The 15,036-nt window shown below is 34.4% G+C and overlaps 1 protein-coding gene across 1 annotated transcript in view; it reads right to left on the bottom strand.

Moving 5' to 3' along the window:
- LOC134257740 (serine-rich adhesin for platelets-like) overlaps positions 1-15,021 on the bottom strand; it is a gene marked incomplete at its 3' end in the record, with an annotated part of 27,962 nt that extends 12,941 nt beyond the window's left edge. Inside the window, exons 1-14 of the mRNA XM_062740336.1 lie at positions 14,903-15,021; positions 12,855-13,175; positions 11,121-11,313; positions 9,442-9,698; positions 8,996-9,215; positions 8,604-8,855; positions 7,718-7,852; positions 7,348-7,551; positions 6,943-7,194; positions 6,573-6,783; positions 6,112-6,278; positions 5,563-5,727; positions 5,268-5,387; positions 4,991-5,119 (exon numbers count right to left, since the gene is read on the bottom strand). Coding sequence (XP_062596320.1) covers positions 4,991-5,119; positions 5,268-5,387; positions 5,563-5,727; positions 6,112-6,278; positions 6,573-6,783; positions 6,943-7,194; positions 7,348-7,551; positions 7,718-7,852; positions 8,604-8,855; positions 8,996-9,215; positions 9,442-9,698; positions 11,121-11,313; positions 12,855-13,082 — 2,533 coding nt within the window. The remainder of the gene's footprint in view (positions 1-4,990; positions 5,120-5,267; positions 5,388-5,562; positions 5,728-6,111; positions 6,279-6,572; positions 6,784-6,942; positions 7,195-7,347; positions 7,552-7,717; positions 7,853-8,603; positions 8,856-8,995; positions 9,216-9,441; positions 9,699-11,120; positions 11,314-12,854; positions 13,176-14,902) is intronic.
- Between the last annotated feature and the right edge of the window lie 15 nt (positions 15,022-15,036).

Here is a 15,036-nt window from a genome sequence, read left to right as displayed (position 1 = left end):
AAAATAAAAAACAAATGCACTATTTTATGTATCTTAGTGTAGTCTACTTGTGTATTACGTAATATTGAAATCAGACCAAAACTGTAGAAGGAGTAGCATTTTAAAGGAATTTCACAGAAAATTCTATTTTTAGTAACCATGGCAACACCGTACAACGAAATCAAAAACCGAAATACTATTTCATGTATCTTAGTGTAGTCTACTTGTGTGTTACGTAATATTGAAATCAGACCAAAAACTGTAGAAGGAATAGCATTTTAAAGGAATTTCACAGAAAATTCTATTTTTAGTAACCATGGCAACATCGTTCATCGAAATCAAAAACCGATGCACTATTTTATGTATCTAAGTGTAGTCTACTTGTGTGCCAAGTAATATTGAAATCAAATCAAAACTGTAGGAGGAGTAGCGTTTTAAAGAATTTTCAAAGAAAATTCTATTTTTAGTAACCATGGAAACACCGTTCATCGAAATCAAAAACCGATGCCAGAGTTTCCGAAAACCAAATTTTTCTATCAGTCATTCGGACTGATGACTTAATGTGTTCTATCAGTCCGAAACATATTCTATCAGTCCGAATAAATTTTAAAGTATACAGTGTATTTCTCATGTCAGATGTAATTCAAAGATAATGGCATTGAATATGTAAAAAGAATTGTGGCTCACAAACACTGATTGTGATCCCAGGAATATAAAATGCAACTATAATTAATTCAAACATGGCACCAGGTCACACAGGCTTGTGGCAGCAATAAAGTCACTAGCCCCAAGTAAATATTGTGAGAAAGAAACAACTAATTACAAAAAAGTTGATTCTTGAAAAAGAAAACTTCTCAAGGTTTCTAGAATTCTTTTTAAAATTTAAAGTTTAATTCTCACTTGTAAATTTGAATCATAAATAAATAGCAGTAGAAATTCAAAATAAAAGTAAATTTTAAATTATCTTTACGTTTTCTCGGTGGGCATTGCACCTCTTGACCTATATACTGCATGTGTTTACCAATAACAGAGGAATGGAGGAAATTCGGATTAGGAAAAAACGATCGTTTTTGGAAGTAAATAAGTCAAGTAGAACTGCAAAATGGATAAGATAATGGATATTTACGAAGAATAGGAGCTTGCTGCATTGAAATTTTTCATTTATGAAGATATTGCAATAGATTAGAGTACAATAAATTAATCAGGACAAGCCCTCACCACAATCGGTCACACGGACCGATACTGTAGCGAATTTCATCGGACATTTCGATTTTCTATCGGTTTTGCCGGTAGGACCGATAGTTTTCGGAAACTCTGCGATGCACTATTTTATGTATCTTAGTGTAGTCTACTTGTGTGCCAAGTAATATTGAAATCAAATCAAAATTGTAGGAGGAGTAGCGTTTTAAAGGAATTTCAAAGAAAATTCTATTTTTAGTAACCATGGCAACACCGTTCATCGAAATCAAAAACAAATGCACTATTTTATGTATCTTAGTGTAGTCTACTTGTGTGCCAAGTAATATGGAAATCAGACCAAAACTGTAGGAGGAGTAGCGTTTTAAAGGAATTTCAAAGAAAATTCTATTTTTAGTAACCATGGCAACACCGTTCATCGAAATCAAAAAACGATGCACTATTTTATGTATCTTAGTGTAGTCTACTTGTGTGCCAAGTAATATTGAAATCAGACCAAAACTGTAGGAGGAGTAGCGTTTTAAAGGAATTTCAAAGAAAATTCTATTTCTAGTAACCATGGCAACACCGTTCATCGAAATCAAAAACCGATGCACTATTTTATGTATCTTAGTGTAGTCTACTTGTGTGCCAAGTAATACTGAAATCAGACCAAAACTGTAGGAGGAGTAGCATTTTAAAGGAATTTTAAAGAAAATTCTATTTTTAGTAACCATGGCAACACCGTTCATCGAAATCAAAAACCGATGCACTATTTTATGTATCTTAGAGTAGTCTACTTGTGTTCCAAGTAATATTGAAATCAGACCAAAACTGTAGGAGGAGTAGCGTTTTAAAGGAATTTCAAAGAAAATTCTATTTTTAGTAACCATGGCAACACCGTTCATCGAAATCAAAAACCGATGCACTATTTTATGTATCTTAGTGTAGTCTACTTGTGTGCCAAGTCATATTAAAATAAGACCAAAACTGTAGGAGGAGTAGCGTTTTGAAAAATTGTTTACAGACGGACAGACAGACAGACGGACGGACGACGGACACCTTACTATCGCATAAGCTCTTCTGGTCTCTGACCAGTAGAGCTAAAAACGAAGTTTGAAGAGAAATTAACAAAGTTATGACTATGCCAGAAGCCTGGAAATCAAACGAGAAGAGAAATTTTAGAAGTTTAAGATTAATTTTGTGCCACTATGTAAGAAATGAAAAAAATGTTTGATAAACAATTAATCTGACTATAAGAAACTTTTACATTTTAATGGACTTTTACGAGGAGCGCTGACTTTTACAGTTGACACTTACTTTAACACTCATGGCTATGTACGGTAGCTCTTTTATGATATAAATATTTAGCTCAACATTTAATTAACCAAAATAACGGGTTATTTCAATGCACATATCAGTTGTCCTTTACGAAAACGACAACCACTCTACCCTCAACGCCTGGTCTTCACATGTTAGTGCCCCTAACACCATACCTATGACCACTAGAAAGGTTTTCTTATGCATTATCAATTCTGTGCTTCCGTGCATGATACAAGTTTAAATGTCCAAGTAAACCGTCAACTGTAGAAGTCAGTGCTTCTCGTAAAAGTCCAATAGTAGTACATGTAGTAGTAAATTTTATTTAATGTCAATGTGGTTTTATTTTTTTCTAGATATTTATATACAGTCAAACTTGTCTTAGCGGCCACCCGAAATCAACGGCCACTTGCAGTCAGCGGCCACTTTCAGTTCCCCCCGATTATTTTTACTATATATTTTAACTGAAATAAACGGCCACCTGTGTAACGCGGCCAGTGGCCACTCAAATTCCCCACCCACAGCCCCTTTGACACTGTAATAGGCGGCCATTTCGTCACTTGCTGTGATTCTTTTATGTCTTTTAAACTCATTCGCTTGGGTAATTATATCCCGATAGCCAATTTAACCTAGCTATTAATGCAATTACTATTAGATAAACTGAACTCTGTGTTTATGAAAAAAAATCCTGTTAGATCAATTTGTAATTATTTTTCAAGATCGCCGATTGAAAAATAAAAATAATTTAAATACAATTGATACTTTCCTCTACCTAAAGAAATCCACACCTTTTGGATTTTGATTTCATGTAGAAGCCCTAATTGCTACTCTTGTGAAAACAAAGTGCTTCATGTGGCATGATTATCTCGTGAATTTCACTATCAACAGACGATCGATAGGGATTAGTCACGCTCTACTGCATATGACACCTGTGTTATGGAATGATTTTCAACTGTGTCAATACATCTCTATGGTCAATTGGTTTTTTTTTTATTTCTGTGTCTTATATGTTACACAGAAATTCTGACAGCTTTCTAAACAATAAAATTTACCAGACTTCAGCAAGAGAGTTAATTGCCGATGAATTAATGGGGTTGGGGGGTTGGGGGGTTGGGGGGGGGGGTTTACACTGCTGACTATTTTTGAATATATGCAAGTTATATTTTTATTGACATATTCTTACTTAAATTTCTGTGCTTTATTTTATTTACCATTAAACTGTATTTTTGTGTATTTGTTTTTTCTTAATAAAAAAAAAAGGATAATAGTCAGGCAATGCATGTATTTCTTGTTTAACTAATATGTAGGAATAGAAACATGCACAAAACCGTAAAAAATTCTAATTCTTAAATAATTTTTTGAATGAGCTTGAATTATTATATATACAGATAAAAAGCCTTTGTGAAATTGACCTGTTTTATAATTTTATTAATTTAACTGTAGTGCTTAATGTTGTTTATTCATTGCCCGAATGTCTTTGTCAAGGGCAAACTGGAATAAGAGGCCACCTGTCTTAAGTGGCCAGTTTCAAGACTTCCAAAAGGTGGCCTCTTAAAACAAGTTTGACTGTACCTTGTAACTGGGGGAAATATCTTTTCAGATTCTTTTTCTCTTGTTTAATCATTTTAAATACAATGTTTACAAAGAAAAATTATTGAAATGTATGTAAGTTATAAACAATGAAATAGTTTTATAACGATTTATCAATGTGTGCCACATATGCGCGCCAAGAAGTCTCCCTAAATTTCAAAACTTCTCCCTAAATTTTTTTGAGGGAGAAATGTCTCCTTAAATTTTGGGTCTAGGTTGGTCCTTAGACACACGTTTCTAAATTGTGAAAGCAATCCATCACTTTCGGAGTTTCAAAAAACTTTTTCATAAGTGGAAAGGCTGACCTAAGAATAGCCAATTCACTTAATTTTACCCACATTTGTCCCATTGCAATGTGTCTTTTATGGAAACTCGTTCTTGTAAGTCAGAAGAATGAAAACCATCAACAGAAACAGATCGAGCCTCTGATACTCCCATTTCTGTTCTTGGCTCATTTGACGCTTGATTCTTTTTTGTTGACATAAAATCGAATGGTAAGAAAAAATAATAATGTTGAAAAATCTTATGTGTTTATTATTTTTATTTGAATATATTTAAATGCTACTCGAGAAAAAAATGTGCCAAGGTTCCAAATTATTTTAATTTTTCGACCGCCCAATGCATATCGTAAACCAAAAAAAAATGAAAACTTTGGCCTTACATGAATATTTTCTACTTAAATGTTCCTTTCAGAATTTTGGATTTCACAGTCACTTCTAATCTCTTACTTTTATTCTCTTACAATACTAAACTTACTTTAGATAATACAATACTTCCTTTGTAGAAAAAGGGACACTTGGTACTTTATATTAAACAACATAATTACTTTGTATAAAAATATACTCATTTTGTATAAATTTGTATTACACAGAAGGTTTACTTAACAGTATAACACAGGATACTTTATATAACATAGATGACTTACTTTGTATAACACAGGAGAGTCCGTCTGGTTGGAGGGAATAGCCGTCAACACAAGAACAATTGTAATAACCTACAGCGTTCACACAGCCTTGTTGACAGTGACTGGTTCCTTCTGTACACTCATCTATGTCTGGAAAAACAAATTTAAAACAACTTTCAAGATCAAAAAAGGACAAATTAAACTCATTTTGAACATGTACATTTACTGTACACAGCTTTTAAAGCATGAATATACATCATGTTTATTTTGAATTGTCTATTCAAATTCTTGTAGTTACCTAGACATATTGTCCCTGCTGATCTGTATCCTTGATTACATGAGCAGGAGTAACTTCCCTCTGTGTTTGTACAAATCTGGTCACAGCCATTCAGAGAACTGTTGGAGCATTCATCAATATCTGAAATATCAAATCCAGTTAAATGTTTTTACAATTTAGTCAAATATAAACTCAGAATCTTCATTAAAGTAGATAATTTTTTAAAGTGTAAATTTAAAGAAACTAAATGCAGCCATTGCCTATTTCTCCTCTCCCACTACACCTGCAAATGAAGGATACACAAAAAGCTTTATACCCAAACACTTAAAGGTATCTGTCATTTGGTATCCTTGGGGACAGTTTTCACACTTGAATGCCCTTCCTGTTGACTGGTGCTCAGCTGCTGAATTGTCTGTACAGTTACTGAGGGGATCACAAGGGGAACCAGCACAACCATCAATATCAATCTCACAGGAATCACCTAAAATATCCAAAATATCTCACTGGAGTTACCTAAAATATCAAAAATATCTCACAGGATTTACATAAAACATCCAAGTAAGACAAGTGCTAAGTTTTTAACACTGTATTTCTCAAAATAATATAGTTAATCAACCATGCAGTACATAAAAAATGTATTCATGCTTAGCAAATAGTATTTAATACTAAAATCTGTGTATAGATCCAGTGCTTCAGTATTCAGATTTAATCAAAATTTTCATCAATGACCATAAAATTTCCACTTGCAAGTCTCATTTTACTTCCCATTAATATTTTCTTAGTTGAAGACATTTCTCTTTCCCAATCCAAAAAATAAAATTTAACACCGATTTCTTTCCAGATACATGTATCTCTTACTATTTACCTGTCCATCCCAGATCACAAATACATGATACAATGAAGAATGAGGATATACTGGTGCTGGTTGCTAAGGAGTTGTTACAGTTGCCATAGTTACTACAGTTATAACACTGGAACACTTGTTCATACAATACCCTGGACACTCCATTCAAAGAATCAATAGCATACAATCTGAAATAAACATACATATTTTTAAAATCTATATAAATGTAAACTGTACAGTCTATCTATCAGGTTATATAACTTGGGCAGCAAAGAGAGCTTAGTTAAGAAACAATATTAAAAGTCGTACAGCAAAACTTTAATCAGACCAAATGAGACAAATTCATGAAGAATTAAAATAAATTATAAAATTTTTGGGGGTCAAATCTGAAGAATTCCAAATTATACCATAGACATTCAATAACAAAGGCACAAGAAATTATGCAGAGTTAATAAGCTGCAGTCTTCACAGAATGAACTTACTCTACAGCGTAAGGAGTCATGTCTTGTGGGGTGTAGGTGTAAGAGAAGGACACATTCCCAGGGAGAGTAGCAGAGGTCACATTTACTGGACTCAGCATCACTATAGTCACATTGTCTCCATTGGCATCTGAGGCATTGGCTGTAATTGTGAAGCTCTGACCCACAACTGTATTGATAAAACCTAATCCTTCTATGATAGGCCTTGTGTTGGCTGCAAAAAAAGGTGAAATATAGTTTAGGTCGATCACTGATGCATTATTAATCCTTATAACAATTTATTTTCAATTTAAATATCTGCAAATTTGATTGTCGAAAGCCAAATACATGTACAAGTATATACAAACTTAGGCAGATTTTGCTCATTTCCTACCTGCACTTCTCTCCTCTTCCAAAGCTGTCTGATAAGCTATTTTAGTGACGTTAGCAATGGCCTGGTTTTCTGTGGCCAGGAAGTCATAAATACAGTTGAAGTTCTGGGGTCCCCCACACTCCTCCTGAGCTCGGGTTATTTCTTGCTGAGTGAAGTCCTCCATGAATATTGGTGTAAAGTTTGTCTGCTGGTAGGAGGCACAAGTCAAGCCATGCTGATAGACAAACAGGGACTTGTCACATTCAACTCTCCCTGTAATTAAAACCATGGATAAAATTAGGGTTGAATTCCTAAAATTAATTCATCCATTTCTAGTTGCACACCAGCGACCATGAGAGACTCTGGTGATGTAAAAATGGAATTATTGTTTATTCTTAAAGTTATGAATAGTATTAAAGATCTTACAAAGCTCTCCAAAGTTGTGGTAGATTTCTTTCTCTGTTGAGTTCGAGGGAAGAAGAGTTCCGTTAGGCGTCTTCAGGTCATCTTTGATATCTCCGTTCACATTTCCCAGAAGGCCAGAGTTTGTTGTCGTTGAGGACAACGAATCTGGTACACCAGTGGTTAACTCCAACATTCCGAGATTCAGAGACATGTCAAAAGTTATACCTAAAATGTGACAAGATTTAGTACTCTTGCTAAAGTCAATGATAACATCAGCTGGAATGCATCAACAGGTATACTCGAAATCTTGTATATTTAACACCAGTATCAGATATTTCTCTGAAAAATATAATTTTAAGATCACTTAGATTCATGTATTAGTTGATATTACCTGATGGGAAAAGAATCTCTACTCTGTTAGTTCCTGTTCTAGTTATAAATACAGAATTAGCTCTGTAATATGTATAGGTGTCACTGGCATAGAATTGTGGGGTGATATCTATTCTGTCTGCATACAAAATCATGCCTGAAAAAAAAATTTAATCAAAACATTGAATTCCTGTCTGAAAAACTTTGTTAATCTTTAACATGCTACTACAGATTAGTTGAAAAACATATTCAGGGATCGACACTAACTTTTAAACCATAGTTGTCAGCAGGGCTAACCATTTAGAATTTCTACTAGCCCTGTTCATGTATTAGTTGTCCAGCAGCCGAAGGCTGGTGGCCGAGGCGCGAAGCGATAGAATTGGTGGGGTGCTGGAAAATTTTGAAAATAGAGATGCCAAATCCTGCATTCTGGCTGTATTTCGGGTAGAAATTATATGCCACTCTATGACTGTACCTTAGACATTCTTCTATTCGAAAAAGTCCACATATATAATCATTTAGGGTATTTCGAATCACCTTGAAATTTTACAATTTTGACATACAAAAAAAATAATTATAAACGTTTGAAAATAGATTTAATAATTATTAGATACATTGTGTGTAATTGATAATTATTTTTGTTGCTCTAAGTGAGTATTTAGTAAAATTCTTAGTAGCCCTGCAGGGCAAGTTTAGAGGCATGTTTGGTAGCCCAACCTCAATATTCAGTTGTCCCGGGCCAGCAGGCTACCGTTAGTGTCGAACCCTGATATTCAAAACATAGAAAAATGCATGAATTTCCTTGAAAAGGATCATATCAGGATTAAATGAATGAGACTCATATGCATCATGTAAAAGAAATTTCCACATGTAGAGTTATTTTCCCTTGATGTAAAATCTCCCCTCACCTGTTTCTGCGAGGTTGACTTCTACCTGAACCTCTCCCCCATTCTTTTCCCTGATAACAAACGCATGGAAGACTGTGGCATTTATCTTGGTTCCATTAGCATTGACAGCCTGTGCTGTACGAGTCTGTATCTCCAGTAGAGTGAGGTTTGTCTCTGGTTCTACCATAGTCAGCATCACATACTCTCCCAGTCCATTAAATGTATAGGTTAGACCATCCAGTGTTCTGACATGGGGGTCTCCAAAGGAGGAACCTTGAAGAGGAAAAACAACCGACATTTAAACAGGAATAGGCTCAAGTTCAATATAAAAAAGGTGACAGCTGGGTCTGACAAAATTCTCTGAAATGTCTTGGGGTTTAAGATCAAGTCAAGTCTAGCACAATATTCTAAACCTGATGTGAGTGGGCTGTAAAATTCACAGGTATCAGAAATTCTCAGTTTGAGGAATTCACTACAGAGGTTGGATTGTACACAGCAGTAGTTGTGTGGTTCTTCATCCTTCAGATTGGCCCCAGCTTCATTATGTATAGGGTGCTCAGTGTAAATAAAACCAGCTTCTCTCCCAGTGCTGATCAGATTGGAATGGGTGGAGTTTCTTGAGTAACAACATTTCTTAAAATAAAATTATTTTAAAAATTCAAACCGCAACTTATAATAACTTAAGATTATACACATAGAATCTAGTAACAAACACTTATCAATACTTTAAAATTTTATTTTATTTACACAACGTTTAACTTCTTCGAAACTTTTCTTTCCAGCAAGAATGAAGATAACTATGGTATATAATGAATCAAAGTTAAAACTTTTAAAATGCATTAGATATTAGTCCCATTACCCTTGTCCCTGTTATATTATATGGTGAGAACTCCAATACATAACAGTTGGGCTGCTTCGGGTACTGGACAAAGCGCCCATCTTTTTTTATCCTGTCTTCACTACAGGGACACTTGGTAAATTTTGTGTTGGCCAATTCAACAGCTGAAAAACCTGGTTTTCCGAGGTTTTGCATCCAAGTATAGCATTTTTCAGCAAAGTTTATGAAGTTGTTCATTTGGTCCAATTTGTAAATCCATAGTCCTGGTTTACTTTCATCTGTAAATAAAAAGTATATATATGCCACAGCCATAGGCATGTCATTTACAAATCATTGTGGAATTACGAGTGGCCATGTCTGTAAAAACATAAGCTTGAATAAATTATTCATGATTCTGGACAAAGATGGTTATGAAAATTTGTAATGGGCCCGTATGACATCAAAGTCCTAGTCTATTTAAGGGGGGCCTCTTTCGGTGTGAACCTACCGAATTTGTTTACCCTTATTTGACTATACTGCAACAAAAGTTGTGGAGGGAACAACCATCCTCTCAATGAACATTTTCAATAGGAAAAGTAAAGTTATGTTTGGAGAAGAAGCATGCAGGCTCCCCTCGATGCTACGAGTACGACTATACCATTACAGCAATAATTTTTCAGGGACACGTTTGGAAATAAATTGTACTAAAAGGCTATGAAGTATTGGCATCTATAGACATACATTTTAACCTCAACCTTTGTATGCAGCTATTTCCATACTTTTTAAAACCCCTTTTCACTGTAGCGGCCAAAGACCTTATTTATGTCTCAGCAGCAGGCCTAAAAATGGCAGACTGTTGAATTTTGGCGCGCTGGTCATCACGCCCGATAAGTTGACTCCCGATCCCGATCAAATTATGTGTGATCAGAGAAGCATGACTGCAGAATTTAAGCAGCTAAAAATAACATAGTAACAAATTATAAATTGTTTTAGATGAAATTAAACTATTTTAATCCACTTCACTATATGGGATCCAGCTAGACCAGGCAACTGACTGTGTTTGTAAAAACAAAAAAGAGGGGGGGGGTTTCCCATAGATATTTAGCATCTTTAGAACGTCCCGTTATTTATTTTTTAAATGAGTTATATGTATTTTTTAAAACATATGTTGTAATGTACTGCATGTTAAGTATTCTCAATTAAAACAAAACATCACAAAATAATTAAACTGTAAACTTTAAAAATTATAAATGCCCCCTTTTTTCCAGACATAACTTCTTACTATTGAAAATGTTCATTGAAAGACCGGTTGGCCCCCACTTTTTGTAAGAGTAAGGGTCAAATAATGCTATTTGTATTTTGGGAAGAAAATTGGGTACCTAAAGAAGGTGACACCCCACCCACCCACCCCTTCACGAAATAGAATTTTCAAGTTTGGGCATTTTTTTTTTTTTTTTTTGCTTGTCAAGTTTTTTATAAGTAGGTTGAAATTCTTTTCTCTCTGGGGCACCCCGGGCCCCTTTTCAAAAACAATGCTACGTCACTGGTATTAGACTGAGTGTTATCATAATAAATAGTACAAGCAAGCATTATTACAAACACTTAATATAAACTTAGAATACTGAATTAATTTTACATACTTGATCAATTTTATGTATACATGTATATCAACTATAATGCTGTAAAGATAGAAAATTTCACCAAAAGTACACCACACTTACTGTTATATCCATTGTTTATGACCTCCTGTAGCATGTGATTGGTCAGGGAAGCAGGGTGGCTGTAGAAGTCATCTGACCCACACCTGTAACCCAGCAGGGCAGGTTTGGGAGGGACCCAGTCCAACTGTTTAAACAGGAAGGCTGTGTAGGTGGTCACTCCATCACTGGCCATCAGCAACTGGAAACTAGCATTCTGTATAAAAAAAATAAATAAAAAGAAAACGTTTTTGCTTGAAACTTAATCATTCTCCAGCAATTTTATATAATGAGTTTTATTTTATGATTGAATAATTCCTATATCTCTGGTTGGTTGAGATCCAACAATATAGAAAAAATACCACGTTATATTCAACAGCACGTGACGTTCCAGGTGAATATAAGGATTTATTTATTCTACATTGATATAAAATATAACGAGAAATTAATTCAAAATTGATACAAATAGTTTTGGAAAACTATTTAGTCTGCTACCGATTTTTACTCATGTGAACATAACATTAGGGAACATATAATTTGGGTTAGGATAGTTAAAGGGGGTACATGGACTCTCCCAGCATTTTTTTCTAGACGTTAATTTTTCCAGCTGAAAATTTCCCCTGATAATCATCCATCCTTTCAAAATCTATCCCTTAGAAGAGCCTGACATAAATGTATCTCTTTTTTCATGGTAACCCATAAAAACAGATTTTTAAAATTATACGACTGGTAATGTTAATTTACACTGTGACTCGAACAGCTTCTCTCTTTGTAATTCAAATGCAAACAAGTAATGAGTTGTATAATTTCAACATTGAATTATAAAATAAAACAATTATTTTTAAGCCACCTTCGAAGTACAATATATATTCACATATTATACTCCTCAGGTGGCTAAATCATCGTACTGACCTAAAAAAACAGCAATAATTGTATACTATTGTGCAATAGAAAACAAACTTCCAAATGGCAGTGAACAACTAGCAATTTCGCTTATCCCTGACAAAATATATGTCACAATGTTGATTGTTAAGGTGTATCTGTACGTTTTCTGATTACGGTATATACTGAAGACAAAAAAATTCCATGTGGGTTTTTTTTTAAATCACATATTTTTCTACGCATGGATTGAACAGCAGAATTATGGCCCTGTGGAAAAAAACTTACGTAATTTTACGTACATGTCTATCTTCATGATCATTACAATAAATGATTACATCGCAGGTTCGAATCCTATTGTGGGACGTGGAGACCGGTCCTTAATTAAGATCGATGAGACTTTTAGTGCAATTCTATGTCATTCTTGGACTTTCGGAAATTAGGCGTGGCATTCTCACCGCTACGTAATTAATGTCTGTCAAATGGCGAATAGATTCTAATCGGTTAAGAAATAAATAACATCAGGAACTTGAAATTGTTGTTGACGACGATGAGACAACTTAAGTCCCATCTCTTTGCCACACGAGACGCTGTTATTGGATATTTGCTACACTCGTTGAAATTCGCCCGGATTTCTATCCCATGTGTATTTCAACAGTGAATGAAAGTTGTGTAAATTCCAGACCCTGATTATATAACTTCGAGAATGTCAGCCTTACTGAAAGTCCAAGATCAACAGAGAATTGTACTAAACACATGTTTAAACCGAGGTCCGCGTCGCAGAATGGCCGTCAGTGCCGAGTATAGAACAAAATTTGCAGCTCTCCATATGAGTGAAAAATTCTCGAAAGGGGCGTTAAACAAACAAACAAACATTACCTGTGAGGAATAGGATGATACAGGAGCAGGATGAACATTCTCCCAGGTGACAACTAAAGCTGTGTTAGGATCAAAACTGGAGGCTGTAACTGAATCTCTGTAGTTCTCCACAATCAGAGACCGGGCCTGGCTCAGAACTGACGAGTCAGCTGTGAATTTATTGTAGAAGTGATACCAAATTCTAGAATCTCTAGTCATGTCAATGTCTGACCACAAAGGAGCAACCATAGAGCTCGGCTGTACTTCAGTCGGATTTGAAAACAGATGAGGTCTTCCACTGTTGAAGTCACCATCAAGAGTAATATAGCCATTTGTGTAGATCTGGAAAATGGGTAAATATACATGTAATGGTTCCTTGATCTTTAAATCAATTACCATTAAAATTGTCCTTAAAATATAATCTACACATACTGGCCTGATGGGCCCCAAAATGGTATCAATAAAAATCTTGTCTTATTGGCAGAATCCATATTTTTAAGACATATCATGAAATAAAAATGTCACAAACTATATACTAAGTACCTCATATTCATAAATGAACTGTTTTTAATTTGACAACTATATGATAATAACTATTTTTTTTATAATTATGATATCTTTAAAAGTCATTTGAGAGAATTAGAAAAATACCACAGGCGCTTGACGTTTAAATTTTTAACATTTCTTTTCATAAATAAAAATCCCCTATACAACCGGCATTATGGTGCTTGACGTTTTTAACCTTTCTTTTCATAAATAAAAAATCCCCATATACTATAATAGTATTGGAGATTTTTTATTTATAATAAAAAGAAAGGTAAAAAACGTAAAGCGCCTGTGGAAATTACATTTTGAGGTACATACAATTGCCGGTAGGGGACTAGTATTGTTAAGGACAGACGAGACGTTCCTTAATAATAGATAATTTTTTCCAGGAGTTTGTCATTGAAGTATTGCTTTTAAACATGTTTAACAAAAAATTGAGGTACCTTACCAGGCATTTCTGCAAAATACCAGTGGTAGTTTTTCTTATATAATCCTTTGGGAAGAAAAATAATTTTCCAATTTCAAATGTTTAAGTGTCTGGATTCTCTGAAAACGTTTAGAAACTGGTTTAGAGATCAGAATTTTATTAAAATTTTGAATATTTTTCATACATTACGAAGATATACAATACAGATTTTGAGGAACGTCTCGTCTGACCTTAATGCAAAATTCTCAGAATGTTCTTTATAACAATTAACCAATAAGAAGGAAAGAACAATTGAAAAATTAAACCACGTTAAAATTTAGATGGAAGTAAATTTTACTTTATCTTTTAATTGAAATTTTGTCCATAATGAAAAGTTAAGTACCAAGTCGTTTACAACGTAAAAAAAAGATATACCATTTGTACTGAATTTTAAAACTTAAGGAGGCTCATTACACCACTTTTTGATGACGTACTACACAACAAAATGATTGGACACGCTAAAAATAACATACACACAAACACGACCCCTCGGCTGATTCGATACGCAAGAGCATGCTCTACGTATGAACAATTTCTAAATCGCTCAGCAAAATTATATTGACTTACAACTTAAAGAAACAAGAATATCAGCGGTCTCGTTTAAAGTCATCATTTTGTAAGTTCTATGGTCGATACATTGGCTTTTTCAGAAAATGCAATATACTGGTGTCATTATTCATTAAGTCAAATACTGACCGACTTTTTCATACAAATTGTTAGGCCATTATTTACACACTAAAACTATCGACGGATTTTCACGGTATTTGCTATCATGACAAGGACAACACGGCAGGTGTTACCGGTCGGCAGGGGATGCTCACTCCTCCGTGGCACCTGATCCCAACTCTGATGTTTTAGAGGCCTGTATTTGCTCTTCTCCTGATTTATATTGTTAAATGGACTTTTGAGTTTGTAATATACTGTTTGTTGTCTCTATATATTTTACTAAAGAAGTTCTTTCTCTTTGTTTTATGAAAAATGGGGAACAACGAATAAAATGAACACTCTGTCTAAATTTTAATTTCATGCACTTGAACTGACTTTTACTGCCACTTACATAAATTCTGTGAGCCAATGAAGATCCACAGGTAAAGCCCACAGGATTTTCTATTTCTGCCAACAATAAATCATCTCCACTGGATCCTCGGACGTCACCAACATTTTCTCCGTATTGCAGAAAATCTTTTAAAA

The sequence above is a fragment of the Saccostrea cucullata genome, unplaced genomic scaffold (genome assembly GCF_032062105.1).
Source record: "Saccostrea cucullata isolate Sc308-1 unplaced genomic scaffold, CSIRO_AGI_Scuc_v1 ctg5149, whole genome shotgun sequence".
In the NCBI taxonomy this organism is placed as follows: Eukaryota; Metazoa; Mollusca; class Bivalvia; order Ostreida; family Ostreidae; genus Saccostrea; species Saccostrea cuccullata.
This window is presented reverse-complemented; position numbering and strand designations above follow the sequence as displayed.